This window comes from Bubalus bubalis, chromosome 21 (assembly GCF_019923935.1).
Source record: "Bubalus bubalis isolate 160015118507 breed Murrah chromosome 21, NDDB_SH_1, whole genome shotgun sequence".
NCBI lineage: Eukaryota > Metazoa > Chordata > Mammalia > Artiodactyla > Bovidae > Bubalus > Bubalus bubalis.
In genome coordinates, this window is record NC_059177.1 from 15,444,732 (window position 1) to 15,469,816 (window position 25,085).

Sequence of the window (25,085 nt, forward strand, 5' to 3'; positions counted from 1 at the left end):
ATAACCACTATTATTAATTTCTTATATAATTTTCCAGACACTTTGTCTGCAAACAAATATAAGCAAACTTGCACAAATACTTTCTTATTCTCCTCTCAGCGTAATACACATTGTCAAGTCCCTTGCTTTGGTCACTTAAAATGCTGTGGAAGTTATTTCATGTCAGGACACAGAGATCATCATTCTTAAGTCACAACTTAAGCCTTAAGTCACTACTGCTTAAGTATTTTATTGCATGAATGTAACAAGGTTTATTTAATCATTTCCTTATTGGTTATTATTACAAACAATGCTACAAGTAGAAACCCTGCAAACACATCCTTTAAGAAGTGTGGAAGTAGGATAAATTCCTGAAAGTGGAATAGTTGAGTCAAAGGTGCCACTGTATTCGTTACTCTGACTACCAAGCTGAACTCCCCAGGGTTAACCAGTTTGCCTTCCCATCAGCAGCACAGGACAGTGTCTGACTTCCTGCATTTCTAATACACTTCTATCTAAACTTTTTGATTTTTAAATATCACTTATCATGAGTTATAATTTACATATAATAAATTGCACTCATTTATGATATACACTTTATTAAGCTACACTCACCTGGGAAACCACTATCACAAACAGGATATTTCCATTTTCCCCCAAAGATTCCTCACAATGCTTTGCTATCCACCCCTCTCTTCATACCTGGCACCAAACAAACTTTGATCTATTTTTTCATTACTATATATTAGTTTTTCCAGAATTTTATATAGTTAGATTCACACAGTATATATGCTTTTATGTCTCCTTCTTTCACTCAACATGATTTTGAGGTTGATCCATATTATATGTTATCAGTAATTTATTCTTCTTTTTATTGCTGAGTAGGACTGAGCGACTTCACTTTCACTTTTCACTTTCATGCATTGGAGAAGGAAATGACAACCCACTCCAGTATTCTTGCCTGGAGAATCCCAGGGATGGGGGAGCCTGGGGGTCGCGCAGAGTCGGACACGACTGAGGCGACTTAGCAGCAGCAGCAGCAGTGCTCCATTGTATGAATATATCATGATTTTTTTACCCACTTACCTAGTGGGTTGTTTGGTAAATTGGGTTGTTTCCAGTCTTGGACTATTCTGAATAAAGTTACTATGGATACTCCTGTACAGTCTTTGCAGGGATATGTTCTTTCCCCTGGATTTCTAAGAACAGAGGTGCTGGGGTATGGTAGGTATATGTTCAACTATTTTTTTTTTTTTACAAATTGCAATTTAGTTTTTCAAAGTAACCATTTACATTTTTATTGGTAATATATGAGTTCCAGGTACTACACATTATTGCCAACACTTGGCACCATTAGTCTTCATTTTAAAACAGGTATATAGTGCGATCTCACTGTGGTTTTCTTGTGTATTTCCCCGGTAGCTAATTCTAAATCTTTCCTTGAGTTCATTGATCATTTGCATATATTCTTTGGTGAAGCATTTCTTCAAATCTTGTCCATGTCTTTATTTAACTGAGTTGCAAGAGTCCTTCACGTAATCTGAACACAAGTTCTCTGGCAGATGTATGTGTTGTGAATATTTTCTCTTCTTCTCTGTCTTGCCTTTTTTTTCCTCTTAACTTTTGAAGAGCAAACTCCCTTATCCCCTCATTTGGAGATTTAATTACCCCAATACTATCAGTAGACAGTTGATGATTTTCTCCATTTAACAGATTTTACCTATCACATACTGAATTTCTGGACTTTGTATTTTGTTCCATTGATCTGTCTGAATAATGCACCAGCACCACTCTACTCTAACAAGTGAGTTTATGTAACACATTTTAATACATAGGAAGGTATGTCCCTGACCTTCCTTAGAGTTTTCCTGCTATTCTACTGTATTTCTTTTGCCCTATGAACTTGACAGTAAGTTATCTAATTAAAAGAAGAACTTCCATGGGGATAGTGCTACATTTATAAGCTAATTTTTAGGTTAATTTATTTGTAAATTAAAGGAGAACTGATACATTTAGGATATTGAGTCCTCCTATATTAGACATTGCTGTGTAACAAATCATCCCAAACTCTGTAACTTAAAAACAACAATCATTTCTGTAGTTCATTATTCTGCAGGTGGACAACTTAAGACTATGGTTACCTAGGCAATTTTTTTGGTCTAGCTGACCTTGACTGGGCTTCCTCATGTACGTGTGGTCAGTGGGTGGGTACATTGGAGACATAATTGGCCTGAGGAGGCTAGTTAGAATTTCTAGAACAATATTCAATAAGGGTAGGGACGGTGGACATTCTTGCATTGTTCCTAATCTTAGAAAGCATTCAATCTTTCACTAACAAGTATGGTTGTTAGCTTTAAGCTTTTTGAAATAGATGTTCCTTATCAAGTTGAAGCAATAGCCTTCTATATTACTATGTTTCTGAGAGTTTCAAAAATGAATGAGTGTTGGATGTTGCCAAATGCTCTTTATATATACTGACTGATATAATCATGAGATATTTTTTTCTTCTTTGGAATATAACTATGGTAGACTACACTGGTTGATTCTGAATACTGAACCAGAGCTTGCATCCCTAGACAAAATTCCACTTGTCATGGTATATAATTCTCCTCATATACTGCTAACTCTTATTAGTTAAGATATTATTAAGCTGTTCTTAAAGAGATGGGAATACTAGACCACCTTACCTGCCTCCTGAGAAATCTGTATGCAGGTCAAGAAGCAACAGTTAGAACTGAACATGGAACAACAGACTGGTTCCAAATTGGGAAAGGAGTACATCAAGGCTGCATTTGTCACCCTGCTCATTTAACTTATATGCAGAGTACATCATGAGAAATGCTGGGCTGGGTGACGCACAAGCTGGAATCAAGACTGCTGGGAGAAATATCAATAACCTCAGATACACAGATGACACCACCCTTATGGTACAAAGCGAAGAACTAAAGAGCCTCTTGATGAAAGTGAAAGAAGAGAGTGAGAAACTTAATTCAGAAAATTAAGATCAAGGCATCCAGTCCTATCACTTCATGCCAAATAGATGGGGAAACAATGGAAATAGTGAGAAACTTTATTTTTTTTTTTTGGCTCCAAAATCACTGCAGATAGTGACTGCAGCCATGAAATTAAAAATGCTTCTCCTTGGAAGAAAAGTTACGATCAATCTAGACATCATATTAAAAAGCAGAGACGTTACTTTGCCAACAAAGGTCCGTATAGTCAAAGCTATGGTTTTTTCAGTAGTCATGTATGGATGTGACAGTTGGACTATAAAGAAAGCTGAGCGCAGAAGAATTGATGCTTTTGAACTGTGGTGTTGGAGAAGACTCATGAGAGTCCCTTGGACTGCAAGGAGATCCAACCAGTCTATCCTAAAGGAAATCAGTCTTGAATATTCATTGGAAGGACTGATGCTGAAGCTGAAACTCAAATACTTTGGCCACCTGATGTGAAGAACTGACTCACTAGAAAACACCCTGATGCTGGGAAAGATTGAAGGTGGGAGGAGAAGGGGACAACAGAGGATGAGATGGTTGGATGGCATCACTGACACGATGGACATGAGTTTGAATAGGCTCCTGGAGTTGGTGACGGACAGGGAAGCCTGGCGTGCTGCACTCCATGGGGTTGCAAAGAGTTGGACGTGACTGAGTGACTAAACGAAACTGAAAGCTGTTCTGTATATTTATTCACAACAGATATTAGTTTGTTATCTTCTTTTATACTCTGTCCTGATTTACTACCATACTGATACTAAATTCATAGAATGAATTAGACAATATTCCTTCCTCCTCTGTTTTTTGGGACAAATTATGTAAAATTGATGTTAATTTCCCTTTAAATGTTAGAATTTACCAGTAAAACCATTTGGGCCAGGATATTTCTTTTTTGGGAATTTTTAATAGCATATTCAATTTCCTTGTAATTCTGAGGATACTCAAATTACCTATTTCACATTGAGTGAGTTGTGGTAGTGTACTTTTGGAGAAACTGCTCTATTTCATTCAAGATGATATGTAGCCAGAAGATACAAAGAACTGACTGAAAATGAAAACACAGCATGTCAAACTTTTGGGGATATGAGTAAAGCAGTGCTAACAAAGAAATTTGTAGACCTAAAGGCATATACCAGAAAAGAGGAAAAATCTCAAATCAATAGTCTGAGCTTCTACTCAAGAAACTAGAAACAAAGAACAAAATAAACACAAGAGAATCAGAAAGAAGGAAACAATAAAGATAAGAGTACAAATCAATGAAATTGAAAGCAGTAAAATAACAGAGATCAATGAAACAAAGAGTTGCTCCTTGGAAAAGATCAATACAATTGTCACACCTCTAACAAGACTAATAATAAAGAAGAGACAATTCTCACACTTCACACATTCTCTTTCACCCATGATTATTTACAAATGTGTTGTTTAGTTTTTAAGTGTTTGGTGATTTCCCTATCATCTTTCTGCTACTGATTTTCAATTTGGTTCCATCATGGCCAGAGAGCCCACTGTGTATAAGTTCAATTCTTAAAAATTTTTAAGTTTGTTTTATTCCCCAGGAGATGGTACATATTGTTGCAAGTTCTATAAACACTTGAAAAGAAAGTATATTCTACTACTGTTGAGTAGAAAGTTCCATAACATGGATTAGATTCTCTTACTGGATAGTATTCTTCCAAAACTCTCCATAGAGCTTTTATTTAAAATCACAATGCTTCATTTTTAAATTTTTTTTAAAAAAATAATTTTTTTTTTTCAAATAATTACCTGCCATACACCAATACTGGCTGAGGGTTGTGAGAATGGACGTTTGAGGACTCTGCACATTTTTAAGGCATCTGAATTAACTTCAGTGAGATTATTTAGCACAGCGAAGGCAGCTGCCAGTGGGTAAACACAGGAGAAAAGGCTCACATAACCAAACTGCAGGAATAACTCCAAGTAATCATCAAAGGTGCCCTGAAAATATAAACAAGAAGAAAACAGGCATTGTTTTAATATCACTTAATAAGAGCTTTAGCAGTCTTTTGAAAGCAGTCTTTCAAGGCAGGAACCTCTAACAACAACAATAACAAAAATCTCAAGAGTTTCTCCCAATTCCTTCTTCTCAACAACAGAATTTAAATTCAAAGACCATTTTATCTTCAAGTCCCTGAAATAAAGAATAAAAAATGATTTTGCTGCTCATATCACATCAAATCACTGAAATATTACATTTTTTTCCTAAGGTAACTTACAGCAAAGCTAAAGCAATTTGCTCCTGACCACGTAAAAAGAAATGATCCCGTATCACTATCAGAAATCTTACATGATGGTCCCTTCACATCATGGGTACCACGAATCTCTGCCCCTGAACTTCCATTAATAACTTGACGGTGGTGTCGCCAGCAAAAAATGGCAAAGTAAGAACATCCAGAAGTTTTCCTCTCCATCAAAGCAAACAGAAACTAACTATAAAATTTGTCAAAATTCACTTTGTTAGTATTCCGGAAATTAAAAAAAAGGCTTGTATCAATTATGGAAACATTTAGTCAAGAATAACAGCTCAATTTTGAGTCTCACCTTCTGCTCCCCAGTTCTGTAGCAGCTTCGAAAAATAAGAATAGCATGCATTCCCATACCAGAGGGAGGAGAATGTGGCTGCAGATCTTTGAAAGTCTAATCCGAAAGGAAAGCATTATCTGGCCTGCCTCTAGAAGACTTGACTCAAAAGAATTCTCCCTATTTAACCACATTGAGTCTTCGGGTGCTAAAGGTCCTCCCCCACAGATGTTAATTGAATTTTTTAACATCAGACTTGACCTGCATACACAGTTCTCAGGAGGCAGGTCACGTGGTCTGGTATTCCCATCTCTTTCAGAATTTTCCACAGTTTGTTGTGATCCACACAGTCAAAGGCTTTGGCATAGTCAATAAAGCAGAAATAGATGTTTTTCTGGAACTCTCTTGCTTTTTCAATGATCAAGCAGATGTTGGCAATTTGATCTTTGGTTCCTCTGCTTTTTCTAAAAACGAGCTTGAACATTTGGAAGCTCATGGTTCACATATTGTTGAAGCCTGACTTGGAGAATTTTGAGCATTACTTTACTAGCGTGTGAGATGAGTACAATTGTGCGGTAATTTGAGTATTCTTTGGCATTGCCTTTCTTTGGGATTGAAATGAAAACTGACCTTTTCCAGTCCTGTGGCCACTGCTGAGTTTTCCAAATTTGCTAACATATTGAGTGCAGCACTTTCACAGCATCATCTTTCAGGATTTGAAATAGCTCAACTGGAATTCCATCGCCTCCACTAGCTTTGTTCATAGTGATGCTTCCTAAGGCCCACTTGACTTCACATTCCAGGATGTCTGGCTCTAAGTGAGTGATCACACCATCGTGATCATCTGGGTCATGAAGATCTTTTTTGTATAGTTCTTCTGTGTATTCTTGCCACCGCTTCTTAATATCTTCTGCTTCTGTTAGGTCCCTACCATTTCTGTCCTTTATTGAGCCCATCTTCAATGAAATGCTCCCTTGGTATCTCTAATTTTCTTGAAGAAATCTCTAGTCTTTCCCATTCCACTGTTTTCCTCTATTTCTTTGCATTGATCACTGAGGAAGGCTTTCTTATCTCTCCTTGCTATTCTTTGGAACTCTGCATTCAAATGGGTATATTTTTCATTTTCTCCTTTGTTTTTTGCTTCTCTTCTTTTCACAGCTATTTGTAAGGCCTCCCCAGACAGCCATTTTGCTTTTTTGCATTTCTTTTTCTTGGGGATGGTCTTGATCCCTGTCTCCTGTACAATGTCACGAACCTCAGTGCATAGCTCATCAGGCACTCTATCTATCAGATCTAGTCCCTTAAATCTATTTCTCACTTCCACTGTATAATCATAAGGGATTTGATTTAGGTCATATCTGAATAGTCTAGTGGTTTTCCCCACTTTCTTCAATTTAAGTCTGAATTTGGCAATAAGCAGTTCATGATCTGAGCCACAGTCAGCTCCTGGTCTTGTCTTTGCTGACTGTATAGAGCTTCTCCATCTTTGGCTGCAAAGAATATAATCAATCTGATTTTGGTATTGACCACCTGGTGATGTCCATGTGTAGAGTCTTCTCTTGTGCTGTTGGAAGAGGGTGTTTGCTACGACCCATGCATTCTCTTGTCAAAACTCTTGGAGGTTTTGCCCTGCTTCATTCTGTACTCCAAGGCCCAATTTGTCTGATACTCCAGGTGTTTCTTGACTTCCTACTTTTGCATTCCAGTCCCCTATCATAAAAAGGACATCTTTTTTGGGTGTTAGTTCTAAAAGGTCTTGTAGGTCTACATAGAACCATTCAACTTCAGCTTCTTCAGCATTACTAGTCAGGGCACAGACTTGGATTACTGTGATATTGAATGGTTTGCCTTGGAAACGAACAGAGACCATTCTGTCGTTTTTGAGACTGCATCCAAGTTCTGCATTTTGGACTCTTGTTGATTATCATGGCTACTCCATTTCTTCTAGGGGATTCTTACAAGAGGAAGTGATCTTTAATAACTGGAAAAAGGCACCTGAATTGAAGTGGGAGGCCTGGACACTGGTGACTCTGACCTATCACCTGAGCAACATCACCACTCCTCCACAGGACCCAGAGGCCTGCTGCTCACACAGTTACCCCAGAGGGGCCAAGCAGCGCTCTACATGGTGCAGTGACGGGGTGAGGGAGCCATCCACGCCAGCTTCCAGCCTTCTCACTCTCATGATCATTCAGTGCACATGCAAAAATGACAGCTTAAGAAAAACACTCACTGCAGTATTTTAAAGCAACATGAAACAATTATAAATTCATAATTTTAAGTATTATTACTGTATTTCACAGTCTTCCACCAAGATACACACGCCAGATTCAATAGATGAGAGCTTTAGTAGAAGTCAGATTCTACTTCTAGTCAGTCTCTTTATTTTTTATTTTACTAAAATATGAAATACCCAAACAAAATTACTGGGGAATTACAGAGTACTGGGGATAGCAGGAAGTGCTTCTTCCAGATGTTCTGGATATTTGGATGAAAAATGAACCCAGGGATTTTGAGTGAGTTTCACTGACTATCTGCAAGCCTTGCCAAAGAGTAATGCCAACCGCCTATGTTTTGGGAGCTGGCAGGTTGACACTCAGCTGGGGATTCAGTGGTGAACAGTTTTTAAACAACTCTTTGGTTGCATTTGGCACTAGAAAGAATTTCCTTATGTTCTGTTGCAGCATTGAGATGTGGTTTTTAAATACACCCAGCAATATAGCATTGATTTATTTCTCTGAAGAGTGAAGAAATCAAGGGTTGGGAAAGAGTGAAAATCTTAGCAATCAAGCCATTGTTACCACAATTCATTCTTAAGAAATCCTGAGAGCCTATGCTTGGCTTTCAAAATTGCGTTATTTCAGCTCGTAAAATAAAAGGTTGAGGCTCTACAGAGATGTGTCGATGACAGTTTCTCTCCGATGCTCCACAGGGCAGCCTCCAGAAGTCACATAAACATCATCTGGCCTTTCTAGCATCCAGAACCCAGGGAGCCCCTTCCCCACAGAACAGCACACCCCACATTCTGCATTTCCATCTCACAACAGGATTTGCAGTGGTAGTATTTACATGGTAACACCATCAGTACTTTGACACTTCTGAGTACTTTTGGTTCAGTCAATTCAGCAGACCAGGGACATTATCTTTCATCAAGAAGCAAAGAAAAAAAAAGCAAATTTAACAAAGTAAACAACTACATGTTAAAAAAATACACTAACCAAGATAGCTGCAAGTTAGCAAAAGAACAACTTACTAAGATGATTCTAAGGACCTATTCACAAACTTTAAGAACAAAGCAACTATTTATAATGCTATGGTATATCCATGACATAGTAATTTTACATATCTAATTTATTACATGTATGAAAACCAAGTTTCAGGTTCCAGGGGATTCATCCCACCAGCCCCTCACACTGCCCCTGGAGAAACATCACGTCTCACAGTTTCCCACCCAGAGTAAGTGAGAAGGAAAAAAAGTACAGGATGAAGGCAACAGGCAGCACACAGCAGGGCTGAGGCGCTCTTTTCCTGAAGCTGTCCTTTATTCAACATTGAACTGAGTGCCTGCTGAATGCCAGGCTCTCTGTTAGCAACAGAGTTTCCACAATAAACAGCATGGAAACCCTATCCCAGTGACTGAGAAAGGAAAATTGCTAGCAAATGGCACAAACCCTAAAGAATATTAGCATATTCAACATCACAATGTGGAATACTGAGCAAGTGAAGTTAATCACTTAAATGCAAATGTGGTGGTCCATTAAGAAACTTATGAAAATACTAATTGAAGGAGGTAAGATACAGAAGCAAAAAAAAAAGTTTTTTGATAAAATTCAACATCATTCATGATAAAAATTCTTTTCAAATAGGAAAGAGAAAAAACTTCTTAAACTGGTAAAGTTACTGCCACAAACATAGAACATACATAATACTCAATGGTCAGGGGGAAAAAAAATCAGGAACAAGATAAAGATTCCTGTTATAACTATTTGTGTCCAAATTGTATTGAACATATTAGTGAGTCAAATAATAAAAAGTTTAAAGACTGAAGGAAAAAAGAAAATAGCCATTAGCGAAGGGGGGCGGTTAAGAGTTTGGAATCAGCAGACACAAACCATAATATTATATATAGGATGGAGAAACAACAAGGTCCAAGTAAATGTGCACAGGGAACTATATTCAATATCCTGTAATAAGCCATGTTAGATAAACATGTATATATATGTATTCCTTTTCATATATATATACTTGCCCCCTGAAAAACCTGTATGCAGGTCAAGAAGCAACAATTTGGAATGGATATGGGACAACAGACTTCTTCAAAATTGGGAAAGGAGTATATTGTCAGTCTGTTTATTTAATTTCAATGCAGGGTACATCACACAGAATGCCAGGCTGGATGAAGCACAAGCTGGAATCCAGACTGCTGGGAGAAATATCAGCAACCTCAGATATGCAGATGATACCACTCCAATGGCAGAATGTGAAAAGAACTAAAGAGCCTCTTGATGAAGGTGAAAGAGGGGAGTGAAAAAGCTGAATTAAAACTCAACATTCAAAAAAATAAGATCATGGCATCCGGTCCTGCCACAGCATTTGCCACGTCATGGCAAATAGATGGGGAAACAATAAAAACTGTGACAGACTATTTTCCTGGGCTCCAAAATCACTGCAGACAGTGACTGCAGCCATGAAATTAAAAGACGCTTGCTTCTTGAAAGAAAAGCTATGACAAATCTAGGCAGCATATTAAAAAGCAGCAACATCAGTCCATATAGTCAACCAACAAGGTCCATATAGTCAAAGCTATGATTTTTCCAATAGTCATGTATGGATGTGAGAGTTGGACCATAAAGAAGGCTGAGCACCAAAGAACTGATGTTTTCAAACTGTGGTACTGCAGCTGATTCTTGAGAGTCAGCAAGGAGGTCAAACCAGTCAATTCTAAAGGAAATCAACCCTGAATGTTCACTGGAAGGACTGATGCTAAAGCTGAAACTTCAATACTTCGGCCACTTGATGTGAAGAGCTGACTGGTTGGAAAAGACTTTGATGCTGGGAAAGACTGAGGGCAGGAGGAGAAGGGGACGAAAGAGGACAAAATGGTTGGATGGCATCACCGAATCAACAAACATGCGTTTGAGCAAACTCTGGCAGATAAAGAAGGACAGGGAAGCCCGGTGTGCTGCAGTTTACGGAGTCGCAAAGAGTCAGACACAACTTAGCAACTAAACAATGACAACAAAATAATTGAATTACTTTGATGTATAGCAGAGATTAACACTGTAAATCAACCACACTTAATAAAATTACAATTGAAAAAGAAAATATCAGGGGACATATGTATACCTATGACTGATTCATGTTGCTATTGGGCAGAAACCAACACAATACTGTAAAGCAACTGTTCTTCAATTAAAAATTAATAAATTTAAAATTAAAAAAGAAAATGTCCATTTTTCATTTGTACTGAAAAACTGTCTACATAGAAAAATCCAATAAAATTTTAAAAAGTTGGAAATAATAGAATTCTGCAAAAATTCTGGATAAAAAATATAAAAACCAATGAGCATTCAGATATGCCAGCAACAAACAATTAGAAATTATTTTTAAAGAGCTACCATTTATAGGGAACAGAGTAGTCTCAGTATCTATCACAGATGACCTATTCAACACAAAGCCAAAAAGAACCTAAGCAAAAAAGAGTCTTTGCAAACTGTCTGTCACCCAGTCAGTATGTGATCTACCAAGGCAGGCCTACACGTGAAGCAACGCCCCCACCACCCTGCCCCATGGAAGCCTCCTGATGGGGTATATGGAGGCCCACCTCCAGAACTGCTGAACCTGAATCTCAGGGGGAAGCAACGGGACAAACTGGCTTCACAAAAATTCACGCTCTGGAAAACAAAAAGGTGCGGGGATTACTCTAGATCTGCAATTTCCAAACCTTCAGGTCCCCGAAGCCCTAAACTCTTTCAAATCACTGATGCTATCAAAGACTTTTTGTTCCTAAAAGTTATTATACCTAGCATTATTTACTGTGTTAGAAATTAAAAAGCAAAACTGAAAAAAATATTTCTCATTTACTCACTTCAAAAATAAAAAGCATATTAACATAAATAAAATATTGTTTGAAAAAATAATTACATTTTCCAAAATAAAAAAATGTTGAGTGTGGAGGATGGTACTCACTTACATCTTTGACACACATTTTTGATGCCTAGCTTGTGAGAAGGCATATCGTTTGCTGTGTGTCAATACAGTATTCTGGTTGGAACATTCACCATGAAATTTCAGCCTCACACAGCTTGCGTTTCGATATGAGCCACTGCCAGGAGCGGGAGAGCAGTGCACAGTGAGATCTGAGGGGCTACACAGCCCTGGCCCTGTTACTGGAAGAACTGGGTCAGCAGACCCCAGTGGATGACCTCTGGTGGAGACATTATGGAGAATTTTTTTCTTTATACTCTGTCTCACACTTTCCAAGCTTTCTACAGTGAGTAAGCAAGTATTACTCTTTGGAATAATGTTTTAATCTCAGTCAAACTCCTTTTTCCCAAAGCTTGGCAACACTGTTTTAGATTCATAATGTAGCACTCAGGATGATTTTATAGAAAATATAATTCTAAGCTCACTGGCTTCAGTAAGGAAACAATGTACCTGGGGGTAAGGATGAGTGCATAGCAAGCAATGATCTAGAATAAATGCATCCCCAAAGCACAACCCCATTTCCAAATAAATGGAGAGAGTCAAAACAGTAATAACTCGTGTTGATCTTGTGAAAAGAGTGAAGGAGGAACTTATAGGAGATGAGGAGGGAAGAACGGTCAGATAATGCAGGACCCTGCAAGCAAGTTAAGTTACTAAGGAGAGAGACATTTAAGCCCAGCGTGCACTCAGACCCATCGCCTGTTGAGGGAAATTAGTTCACTGCTTCCTTTACTTCACATCAGAGAGCCCATGCTGAATAACAGAAAGACCCTGAATAGAAAAATCTTGAATCTTATTTCTTATTTAGGCACCAAGTGATTAACAACACAGAGCTTTACTTATTATTAAAGTGAGAAAAGTGGCCTTCCATCGTTAGCAATGGGCTTATAGTTTCTGAGTACAAAGTGTCCAGAGCACACAGTGGCTCCACGGCCGTCTCGCCTCTCCCCTGCTCTGCCGTCTCTGAAACAGCCCCACCACCCTCAGCAGAGCAGTCTCACAGTTCATGGGACTCATCCTTTGGATGTTAGGCATACATTTCAGGCTCAAGGCAGCAGCGTCTTGACACACTGTTCTTCTTTTTAACTGTGAAGTACTTCATGATAAGGAAACTGGCTGGAAAGCAGTCATACCTGAGATGATGAATATGTACATATTTGTCGTACACAGTCTGCACATGACTATTATTATTCACTTTCAATGTTTAATTCGGCAGTATCCAAACTTACCAAGTAAGTTCCCATTTCCTTTTCCAGAACGACCTGTTCATATAATGTAGCATCGATGTCTGCCTTTAAAGCTTCCACCTTCTTCTTTACCCGAACATGGTGCTTCTTTTGGAGCCAATAAGGAAGCAGAGATTCTACAATTTGGTTAAGGATCTGGGAGGTAATCAGGAGAGTGGCCAAGCTCTAAAGAGGAGCACATAAATGATATTTGGCAATGTGACTTAACAAAACCAAAGCATGTGTACAATTATGCAGTTAAAAAAAAAAAAGGAATCTAACAAATAATATATTATTATGTTATAAAAACTAGTATCAGAAAAGCTAGGTATAAAAAAATAAAGAGCTAAGTGCTAGAATGATGTTTCTAATCTACTGGTTCTTCACAAGACAGACAAAAATATAAAAAGATTATAATACAATAATACAAATAAGATTATAATAGAAAACTAGTTATAAGTTGGGAGGACGACAATTTAAATTGAAATTCTGTTTTTTACAATCTCATGTGAGTCTAAATGATGTCACCAACTTTGAAAGTTTAGTCAGAACTTACTACAAAATTAATATATGCTTCCTCACTGTATAAAAACTTAAAAAACAGAAAAAAAGTCAGCCTTAACTGCACAACCATGTCAGAACCACTGCTAACATCTTACTTAAGTATTTCTTCCTAATGATATGTAAAAATAAAAGTAGAAACATCTGTATGTATACAGCTTTGTAGATTTCTTTTCTCACTATCCTGTGAGGACTTTCCCATGTCATGAATAATTCCTTTTTACTAGCCCATGCACTGTGGTTGAATGTAGGCACTATTTTCAACTCCCATTGTTATAAGTGCTGCTCCTCACCTACGTGCAAGAATCTTCATCCCACCTTTGATGATTTACTAGGAATGGAATAAGGTTCTTAGGAAAGGTACTCAAGTGGTTTCCAGAGGTATTGTGTCAATTTCCACTCTTCCCAGGTAGGCATCAGGGTTTCCAACACAAACCACCTTTGCTGATATTAAAATTCTTTGTTTCAAAGAGTTCTTCCCTGCCCCTCATCCCCTGTTAAATAAAGGAGACTCTCAAAAGCGTAAGAAATGAGGGGTCATATCTCACTAATACACTAATGGTGGGACTGGAGAGGTATGTATGTCTAACCTATTGATTTCAAATGTATTCTTTTCAAAAATAATTTGTAAAAGTAACATTATATCTAGTTTAGTCACTAGGAACACAGTATTTTACTTTTATGTCAGCTTTTAGAACCGTAACTACAAAATCTTTTTAACTTTCTGTTATACAAATTTTTTAATTTCTTGAAAAATGATCCCAAGCTCTCATATAAAGATTAAGAAGCCTAAACTTTGAGACACTAACAATCGCAGTACATCAAAACCAGAAAAGAATAGCCCTTACTGGTATGTGGCTCAAGTATTAAAAAAAAAAAGAATTTAGAAAGCAATAATTTATACTTCATTTATTATTCACTATGATTATGAGATCCAGAAATGGTAACACAACAAAATATATGTCAGACTTTCATAAATATCTCAGAAATGAGACAACACTGCATAGCATCTGCTGGTCTGCAGAGTTTAACAACTTACTAGTTTAAAAATGAAATGTGTAAGACCATTATACCAATCAGCCCTACCCCAAGCACACCAAAGTTCAACTGATGAATTCATTTTTTGCTGTTAAAATTGCTTTTACAAGCTTTGGTATCAACTATATATTTGATTTTAGTGCCCTAAATGATTAATTTTGCACTTTGGTTAGCTTCAACTAATTTCTTTTCAGTTGAGCACAATACCTAGTGCAATTGCTAATTTTTTTTTTTTTTTAGAACTGGGCTTAAAAATACACAAAATTTAATAATTTTGTCAAGATAATAATGGGAAGACCATTACATTACTATACTATACGAAAGCACCTTGCAAATAAAAAAAATCTATACCTTCTGTTTTTCACACTCACCTGACGCAAAAGCTTCATATCCCTCAGGACAAAGGCAATGTAGAAAAGTGAGGCAAAGCAATTCAGAAAATTGAACTGTCAAAAAAAAAAAAAAAAAGAGAGAGAGCGAGCAATATTTAATATTTTGTCACTGAACTTTACTACAATTTGTGGAGCCCTATACCAAGGCCACAGGTGCAGTGCCCCATACCAAGGTCACCTCTGGAATTGAGAGAGCCCCATAGCAACCATTGCCATGAGCCCTCCTGATCTAAACTGGCCAGCTCCCTGACCCCTTATTAGGTAAAAATACCCACCTTAACCAACCACCTAATGCCACCCTTCTAGCAGGAATTTTCTTTGTCTTGAGGCTATAAAAACTGGCTACCAACCCAGGAAAATCATCTGCTCTCCCTTAAGCCGACCCACTGTTCCCACTCTAATAAACTCTATTCCCCTCTCATTCTGCCTCTTGTTTGGAAATTCTTTTCCAACCCACATACAGACCACGACACAATTGTAAATATCACATTTAAAGACGTCATGAGGGACTTCTGGCCCCAACAAGATGGCAAAGACCTGTTTCTCCTACGCCGCCGCCCCCCCTCCCCCACGTCAGGAAGCACACCTACGAACTCCAGAAATATCACGAGAGGCAACCAAAGCGGAACTCGGAAAGGTGCTGAGAGGACTGCACAGCACCAGCACATCTTACGTCCCTACTACTTTCTTATCAAAGAGAGAATTCAGTATCTCCCACCCCCAACCTGGTAATCTGGGCATCCCCGGGAGGCACAGTCCCTGCCCACCCTGCTTACAATAGGAGTTCTACAACAGGCAAGCCCAGTGTCACTAACAGCGAGCTGCCAGGGCATGTGCTCTCTTTCCTCTCTGCCTGCCGGGCCTGCCACTCCCCGTCCCACAGAGAAGATGCCTGGATGGATGGGTCAGCACCCAGTAAAAAGGGACCCAACCCAACAAGCAGCCCGGCCCCGGAAGCCTCTCTGTGCCCAGGAATCTGAGACTTCCCACTCTCCCAGAGACACACCTAGGAAGCCAGGTGGCAAGAGCGAGAGAGACGAGCCACAGCAACCAGCTGGATAGCACCTTTGTCACCATGGGCCTGAGACTGCCCTGCCCAGACACATGGTTCAGGGGTCAGGGCTGTAGAAGTGGGGGTGGGGATCCCACCATAACAACTGCCATCTCCTTTTTTTATTTTGGTGGCGCCATGCGGGCATGTGGGATCTTGGTTCCCTGAACAGGGATGGAATCCATGCCCCATGCATTGTAAGCGTGGAGTCTTAACCACGGGACCACCAGGCAAGTCCCCCAACATGTGCGTTTCTTCCTTTAGTTCACCTGCTCAAGAACCTGCAACTACCTCTGGGACACAGGAGATTCCTTCCTGTCCCCCAGCCCCACGCTGGCTCCTTCAGGCTTTACAACACTGCTTTCTGAGACCGAAGACTGCTGCTGTGCACAGTGTGCGCCAGTCGCTGGAGAGAGTGAGCAGTGACATAACGTGGGGCAGGGGTAGGGATGGGGGTGTTAAGTTACGGTAGAAGTAGAATAGCAAAAGCTCGGAAGGCTGAGAAACACCCTCCCCACAAGATTAAAAAGAAGGGAGAGTCGGGACTTTTCTGAAGGTCCAGTGGTTAAGACTCCACGCTGCCAATGCAAGGGGCCTATGTTTGATCCCTGGTCAGGAAACAGGAAACCAAGATTCCACATGTAAAGTGCATGGACCAACCAAAAAAAAAAAAATTTTTTTTTTTTTTTTTTTTAAATTAAAAAGGAAGGGAGAGACCTAACACACACAGGAGAGGATTAGCAGACTCTCAGCAATGAGTCTTTTTACAAGACAGTTACCTGACACTGTATCTGGCACCAGCAGAGAATAATCCAGTCTTAAAAATGGCTAAATTCTTTAAGACAAATGGAGTGTTTTACCTCTAAGGGCAAGAGCCCTGTTTTGTGATCTTTTTCAAAGAATCTTTTAATCATCACACATTCCCCTGCTCACTTTCTCACACAGACAACACAGAATGTAACATCCTTGCTGACTCAGCACCAACATTTTGAATATAAATTATTTTACAGGACTAGAATGAGGCCCTCAGAGCCTTTTTAGATACAGATGGCTGCTTGCCCCTTTTCCAATGTCCAAATTGCTAAAGCTGTTGAAGTCTCATTACTTATTTATGAGAGGTTTTCTATTTCCTTCCCTACTCTTGCTTCTATAAATGTTCCTACTTGCAGAAACCTAATCACCTTCCTAATGATGGCTTCTGATCCTTTAAGGATGGAAAAACCAGATAAATAAGCTTCTCAGAATGACTTCTGGAACTGGAACAAAGGCTCTTTCTAAGCGAGGGCCTGGATTCCTCTCTGGGGAGTAAAGTACATGGACTGTGTTAAATCAATTCCAGTGCAGAACTGCAGAGTTCAGAGGACTCTTTATGCACCTTTCTTGATTCTCAGCTATGTTACAGATGGCTGAGGTAATCTCCTTTTACACAAGGTGCTTTCAAGCCACCTCTTTGTTATTTCTAATAATGGTGGGAAGAGGCATAATTGTGAGCTTTTACATAAGCAGCAAGCAGGTTACACAGTACTTACCCTCCATCCCTTCCCTTCTGCCCTTCAAAACATGCTAGAAACCTCTTGGACTTTGGAAATTCCTTAGACAAAATTTTTAAAAATAATAATTTAGCACTTCATCACTAAACAATAGGTGGGTAACTGGAACGATTGGTGTACCTGAGTCACTGAAAGGAAAACATGTCTACAGTGTTTCAAACAACTGGAAATTGGCTATAATACTAATTTTTATATTCAAAGTCTTATATCATGACACATTTGTAATAAGACTGCTGAGTGTGTATGTAAATACACTTATTAATCAATCCTTGCCTTCTTGGACAAAGTATATTAACTACTCTTACCTGATATTTTAAATTACAATCAAGTCTTCATATTTATAGTCCTAAATATTAAACAGTATACACTTGTTTCATAATTACAATGGATCTGTACATAAAAGTTCTACTTACCACTAACACTTTCAGAATTAGGTGATTCTGGTAGGCAGATTCCAATCTGTGATTCTCTACAATATTAAAAAAGAGAAGTAATGTCAGATAAGAAAGTGGAACGGGAGCTGTCGTGAGGTGAGGTGAAGCCTGTGCTGAGGGCAGCCACGTCCAGCCACAGAGCCTCAGCCAGTAACCGCGCTAGACAGTCCATCACGGCTACTGCTTCCCACCAAGAACATCAAACAACAAAGAAACTAAAGACACATTTTTCATTTTTCAAGGTACTGAAATAGCACTGTGGTCTGAAATTATTTTTTAAAATATTAATGCAACAAAGAAATGATCCCACAGACAGCCACCAGAAAAAGACTGTGTGAGCAGTAATAGTAAAATTGAGAGCAACCTCTGAAGAGCAGTAGGGCAAGAAATCAAATTTACAAGGATTAATTTAAAAGGAAACTCAAGTTTCCACCCTCACTCAGCAAAGGAGACACTGTGCAGGTCCCAAGTTGGTATTACTGTTTAGTTGCGTCCGACTGTTTGTGACCCCATGGACTGTAGCCTGCTAGGCTCCTCTGTCCAAGGGATTCTCCAGGCAAGAATGCTGGAGTGGGTTGCCATTCCCTTCTCCTTGGACTCTTCCAGACCCAGGGCACGAGCCTGCATCTCCAGCATTGGCAGGCGGATTCTCTACTCCTGAGACACCACAGCAGGGCAGAAGGACAAAAAAGGCAGATTCTGAACAGAAGTATCACCTTGCACAGAGAGGTAATGTTAGGCTGACCTGGATTTGAACCTAAACTCAGTCAGTCAGTCACTGTGTGACCTTGGGCGAGTTACTTAACCTCCTGACACTCAGCCTCCTTGACTACAAAACAGGCCTGACACTACCCTTCTTCCAGGGTTACTGTCAGGATTAGAAATATTACAAAAACCACAGCTCAGCTCAAGGAAAGCACTCAGCAAATAGTAGCTAGCAACTATGCTCCAATAAAAATTTTTTTAAAAATCTTATGAGAACAAAAACAAATAAATGATGTGTGTTAGTCACTCAGTCATGTCCGACTCTTTGCGACCCCATGGACTGTAGCCTGCCAGGCTCCTCTGTCTGTGGGATTTTCCAGGCAAGAATATTGGAGTGGGTTGCCGTTTCCTTCTCCAGGGGACCTTCCTGACCCAGGGATCAAACCCAGGTCTCCAGAATTGCAGGAAGATTCTTTGAAGGCAGATTCTTTACCGTCTGAGCCACCAGAGAAGTCCCAAATAAATGGTATCTGTTGTTATGTAACTAATATAAAGAATTTAAAATATCTGTATGGTCCAGAAGTTCAGGCCTAGACTTCTTCCTAGGGGTTAATATACTAATAGCATATTAATTTGTCTGACTGAATAAACTAATTAAAGAGAAAACTGCCTATCAAGACCCTTTTTAAACTATAACCAAGTTCATCTTTTACCACAGAGACAGACAAGAACAGCCTCCCTTCACTGAGTTCGATGGCAGGCCTCTGCCCCACACAATTACACACGTGGTTTTCAGATCCTAGACACAGAGTATGGTGATGTCTCAGTCAGTCTTATCCCTAGCAGAAAACACAACAGAGTATGAGAAGCACAGGTTGGATAAGCCTGGCTCTGCCATTTGCTGTCTGAACCTTGATAACGCTCAGTATCTTTCTCCATAAAAATTGTGAAATAACTTCTATTTCATGGTGCCCTGAGGAGGGGAAAATGAGGAACTATGGATAAATTGCTTAGCAGGGCACCTAGAACATAGAAACGGCCAATACTTCAGAGCTGTGAGAATCGTGACCTGGAGATCATGGGAGTTCCCAGAGCCCGTGAACTTCTCCTGATGTCTCCACAACGAGCCCAGAGCAACATCTATCTGCTTTGCCAGGTAGCAGTTCTAAGAATCCTATGATCGAAGCAATGTTTCTTATAGGCAGATAAGACATAAATATAAAGCGTCAAGTCTTACCCCATGAGGTTAAAAACTCAGCGGCGTATCGATAGAGGCGGTTCATGATCTCGATCACGATGGCGTAGATGATGCTGGGCACGTACAACAAGATGCTGGTCCACTCGGACCCGCTGTCCTCGTGCAGACCCAAGGCCCAGGCCTCCATGTCGAAGTAAATCATCATGACAAACAGGGAGAAATAGAGACAGAGGCACACGAAAGGCAGGGAGACCAGGTAAATGCGCAGCTGTCTCTTGTAGCTGGGGTAGAGCGGCTCCTCCCGGCCAGTGACTGGGTTGATACCCAGGACTCCGTGATACCCTGGCCGGGGCTCCTCGAACTTCCTCTTCATGACCAGGGTACCCCACCGGTAGGTCATGCTGGCACAGCCTCGCTTCCACACTTCCAAGATCACCGTGGACCAGATCAGGTTAAATGAGGCGAAGATCACATACTTGTCATAGTCTTCCCATGCAAACAAGTAGTAAGGTAACCCAATGATGGCCATGGGGATTAAGGCAAACGTGAAATACTCCAGAAATCCAAAGTAAAGAGCGATGGTTTCTCCAAAGTAGCCACGAATTCTGTCTACAATCAGAGGGGGAAAAAAGAGACCTTTAGCACAGGCTGCCAAAGACTTTTTTAAAAAATAATTTCAAGTAAGCTTATTCACTTTACTTAAGTGGGGATCATTTAACAACCTATTTCCAAATCAGTGTGTAATAGTAAATTCATCCTTCATCAAGTACAGAAGTCCTGCTTGTCTGCAGAGCAAGCCTGACACCTCCCTGGGCTTTGGGCTCAAGCCATAGCTCCTGGGGCTGCTTCTCTTTACCGCCTTACTGATGGATGCCCTCTTCACAAGGAAAAACTCACCTTGGGCTCATCCCAAATCTCCAAGGTTCCTAGTTTAAATTCAGCCATGGCCAATGAACCATCATTTTATTTTTTTTTACTGGCCACACCTCTTGGAATGCACAACTTCCCCAACCAGGGATGGAACCCATGGCCTCTGCAGCAGATGCACAGAGTCTCAACCACTAGACCACCAGGAAGTCTCACAGCCAATGAACCATCTTAATTTGGGGGTTTACTTTATGGTCCCCATTTTTCTCACACTTTAATACTTTAGCATAATAGGGGTTATTTTCAAAGAAGACTTCCCATCCATAGTATCCTGCTCCCCCACTACCCAAAGCTATATATTTTCATCATTGTGTCATGGCAAAATTTTCAGTACCCTGAAGAAAAATTTATTCAAAAGCACAAACAATATTCTACATGTTAACTTCTAGAACAGCCATGGAACACATTTATCTAAACTTTCATACACCCACTGGGCAGAAGAAGGGCCAAGCAACATCACTGTTAATTGTCTGTGAACTCGACACAAGCTAACGCAAAAGAGGTCACACACACTGTGTCCTTTGTCAGCCACATCTACATGGGCGAGTTCTTAGACTGCAAAAGCGCCCTGCATTGGGACCAGGGTGGGATGCAGGCGGTAAGGGAGGTGTAATACTCAGAATTAGTATTTCTTGGTTAATTACATGCAGTTTAAAAAAAAAGAAAAACACAGTGTTTTAAGATAATGCATCAGATCAGTCTATAGGGATGGTTCAGACTAAACAAAGATACTATTTTCCTCTATCTTTAATTCTTCTATTAACTCAGGAGCATGTTAAAATTTAAAAAAAAAAAAAAAAAAAAAAAGAGGGTATGACAAACTAACCTCAAATGAAAATCAGGTTAAAAGATACCCAAGCAATTAAAAAAAAAAAAAAAGACACTCATGGGCCTTGGCTCCAAATCAAACCACCTCTCTCTCTTGATCTCAGGACAAGTTCAAGATCTTCCTGAGCCCCAGCTCTCCCAGAGGCCTCAAGACCACTACTACACCTGTGCTCAGTCTTCACCATCAACTCGCTTTTCCCCATTCACTTTCTAAGATATAGCTACTGGAGACTGTCACTTACAAGACCTAGAAGTAATATTTAAATTTACAGCCACCTAAAGGCTAAACAAAGTGAAAAAAAGTCATATAAGTGAAACATAAAATGATTTTTACATCACCTAGAACCATCAATATTTTTCCTTTCAAAGAATTCAAGTAAAAACTCAAAATGCAATTTCAAAATTGGACCCTAAAATGATTTTTTGCTCATTATGACAATATTATAATGACCGTTTTCAGAAATGGAAACTGGAAAGAAAATTTTAGAGGAATTCCTTTAAACAAAGTCAAAAAGGCATGTTCTTTAAAGAAAAATGGACAGTAATACTTATGGTGAAAGCTATCAACCTAAATATAATTTTTACGCTTAAAAAAATCACTAAACCAAAAAGCCTGAACATCCATATTGACATAAGTTTACACAGAATAATGTTCAACATCCACTGAATAAATTAATGGTTATTCTTCCAAGTGTCTTCACAGAAAATGGACAGATCCAGTAATGCACACCAAGATCCTTATGAATTATCTCAAAAGATGCTTAGGCCTGGTAGTCTGCTGCTAAGAATGAGCAGAGCTTGGCCCACTCCAAATAATTAGTTCTAAAGAAACAGCAATTTTCCAATACGAAATATTTATGGTCAAAGTGGATTCTTACAAACTATGTTCTACAACAAATCAGACACACGCTCAGGATGGCCACTCTGGATTGTCTGCGTCACTGGTGACATTTAATAAAATCCTGAAATTCACTTCATCTAAAATGATATTAAGAATAAAATAAATAGATCATGCAACCCACCTTATCCTCCTCACCATTTTTTTTTTGCCCACACACAGCTGCTGAGTCCTGCCCATCACACCATTAAATATCCACCCAAGAAGGAGATCACCACTGCTGTGTCCTCCTCTGAGAGAGGCGGCACTGACACGTACCTATGGGCTGAAACTTCAAGGTAAATCGAGTATACCAGGTGTCCTCAAGCTTCTTCAGGGCCTCATTGTCATGCAGTGGGAACACCTGAACCACAATGCCAGACGTGAGCAGCCTCCTCACTGCGGAAGGAAATTATGAGATGGGTTTGAGATTTCTCGTGACACACTTTCATCAAAGGCTACCCAGACTCTCCAGGAAGAGAAAAGGGCTACATAAAGACCAGTACTATCCTGCCTGCTCCCAAGGGGTATTCTTCTGTTCTTCAGGATGTCAACATCTTTACTATTTCCTTTGTGTATGAAGGCAATACAAGTTGATGTAAAATTTTCAATCTTACAGAAATGCACAGATTACAACTGGAGAGGCCCTGGTTATTCTCTCCCTCCCACAAAAAAATAACCACTGTAAATAGCAATTAAGTGTCTAAGCTGACTTCAAAATAAACATCCATAAATATTTATTTTAGATACAAAAGGAACCATTCGCTACACATCATTCTGTAATCTTCTCATGGAGTGGTAGTAAACGATGAATATTTCTCAATGCCAATGTAAATAGAACATGAATATCCTTTTACATGGTGTCATAATATTCCCTTACATGAAGTGCTAAAATTGAACTAACCTTCTATTGAAAAGTATTTCCTTTTTTGCCTATTATAAATAATGTTAAAATTCTTGTAGATATAACTTACCCCACGTGCCTATGATTTCCTTGTTATATATACTTAGAAGTGCTAGGTCCAAGAGCAGAACATATGTGTATCAAACTTAGATACATATTACAAAACAGCCTCTAGAAAAATTTTACTCACCTGTCTTCCCACTACAGTGAAAATAAGATGATGTTCAATTCATGCTCACTGATATGGAGTATTTTCAAAACCATTTTTCTCTTTTCTAATCTGCTAACAAACGCTTACGTTCACAACCAGCAAATACCGAAAAAAAAAAGACTTCCTGTTTTCAGCAATCATTTGGTATGATCGTAACACTTGTGCACATATCTAGGCGATGAGACAGGCTGGGACCTGGGACCCTTCACAGAAGTGTTTGCACCTGGACAAAAGTCTCTTGCAGCAACAGAATATAAGGGACTAAAACCTATCTTACACAGGCCAGGTGCAGTTGGAGCAAATTATGAACAGTGAGATTCAAAAAGGCCACAAACTGCCACTTCTGAGGTGCTGAGAGCAGAAGCAGGGTACCGCCCTGATCCCTGTACACAGCACCACTGCAGGGGTGGACAGAGCAGGTAAAGCCGCCCTCCATCCTGACCCACCAATCCGCGCCCACCCTCATACCTGACCCCGTCCCCTGCCCCGCACCCCCAGGAGCGAGCAAGGGCATCGGTTACTGCTTTCCCATGTGCTGCAGCATGAGTCCCGAGAAAGCCGTGCCTGAATTTCACCTGGCCTCTTATCATTTTCTGTTGAATAAAGAGGCCAAGAACCAAGGTCAGTTACAGAAAGACAAACATATTTAACCGAAGACAATATCCCCCAGTGATAGTAAATGAACACGGGGTAATCTTTCACCCATAATTATTTAGAGTGACTCTGGGTGGGCGGGTCTTCGGGTCTTTCTGAGGAAATGTGTTCTGTTCACGGAGAACTCAGATGCACTGCCTGGTGCCCTATTTGGGGAGATGGGGTACTTTTCACACGAGTTCCCAGCAGTCTCTTCCTAAAGACTTCGGCCGCTTATAAAATGGAACTCATCAAGAAAGAAAGGCCTGCTGTTTACATCTGTGGATAAGCTCTGAGTTCTTTAAGGTATATCAGCTCATCTCTACTGAGGGCAGCCTTCTTCATCTCCAATCTCCCTTGTTCCACAGACAAGTGATGAGCATATCAGGCAACAGGCCCCCAAGGAGGACAGCAAGTAAGTATCTGCAGCATGGAAGAGAAACATGATTTAAGTTTTCCGTGTAGATATACTACATGTAACAGAGATGGCATCTCAGGACAGAGGTCCTATTACAAACCCTTCAGTGTAATTTTAAAGAAAATGTAACCTCTTAGAAATGGGGGTGGGGGAAGGATAATAAAGAGGAGATATTTGATACTATCAAATTCTAGGAAAAATTTCCTAATTCTAGGAAAAATTATCAATATGATCACGAAGGATAATGTCTTTGGTTAAATTTGTTTGTCTCAGATACGTGTAGAAGTATTAAAATCATACTGGTCAAACGACTGCTGGAAGCAGGAAGTGTTTTTCTGATTTTGATACTTGCTGTTGGTGAACGTAGGCCTTTGTTATCAAGTTAGAAAAGATAAAACTGATTTTGAAGATA

At 39.6% G+C, this 25,085-nt stretch overlaps 1 protein-coding gene across 18 annotated transcripts in view; it reads right to left on the bottom strand.

The window, feature by feature from the left end:
• The window catches only part of ANO10 (anoctamin 10), a 216,592-nt gene that overhangs the window by 165,518 nt on the left and 25,989 nt on the right, over positions 1 to 25,085 (bottom strand). For all 18 annotated transcript variants that reach the window (XM_044933541.2, XM_044933550.2, XM_044933546.2 and 15 more), the window contains exons 5-10: positions 22,787 to 22,906; positions 19,915 to 20,484; positions 17,952 to 18,007; positions 14,917 to 14,991; positions 12,950 to 13,132; positions 4,740 to 4,931 (exon numbers count right to left, since the gene is read on the bottom strand). In XM_044933541.2, the coding sequence (XP_044789476.2) occupies positions 4,740 to 4,931; positions 12,950 to 13,132; positions 14,917 to 14,991; positions 17,952 to 18,007; positions 19,915 to 20,484; positions 22,787 to 22,906 (1,196 nt within the window). The remainder of the gene's footprint in view (positions 1 to 4,739; positions 4,932 to 12,949; positions 13,133 to 14,916; positions 14,992 to 17,951; positions 18,008 to 19,914; positions 20,485 to 22,786; positions 22,907 to 25,085) is intronic.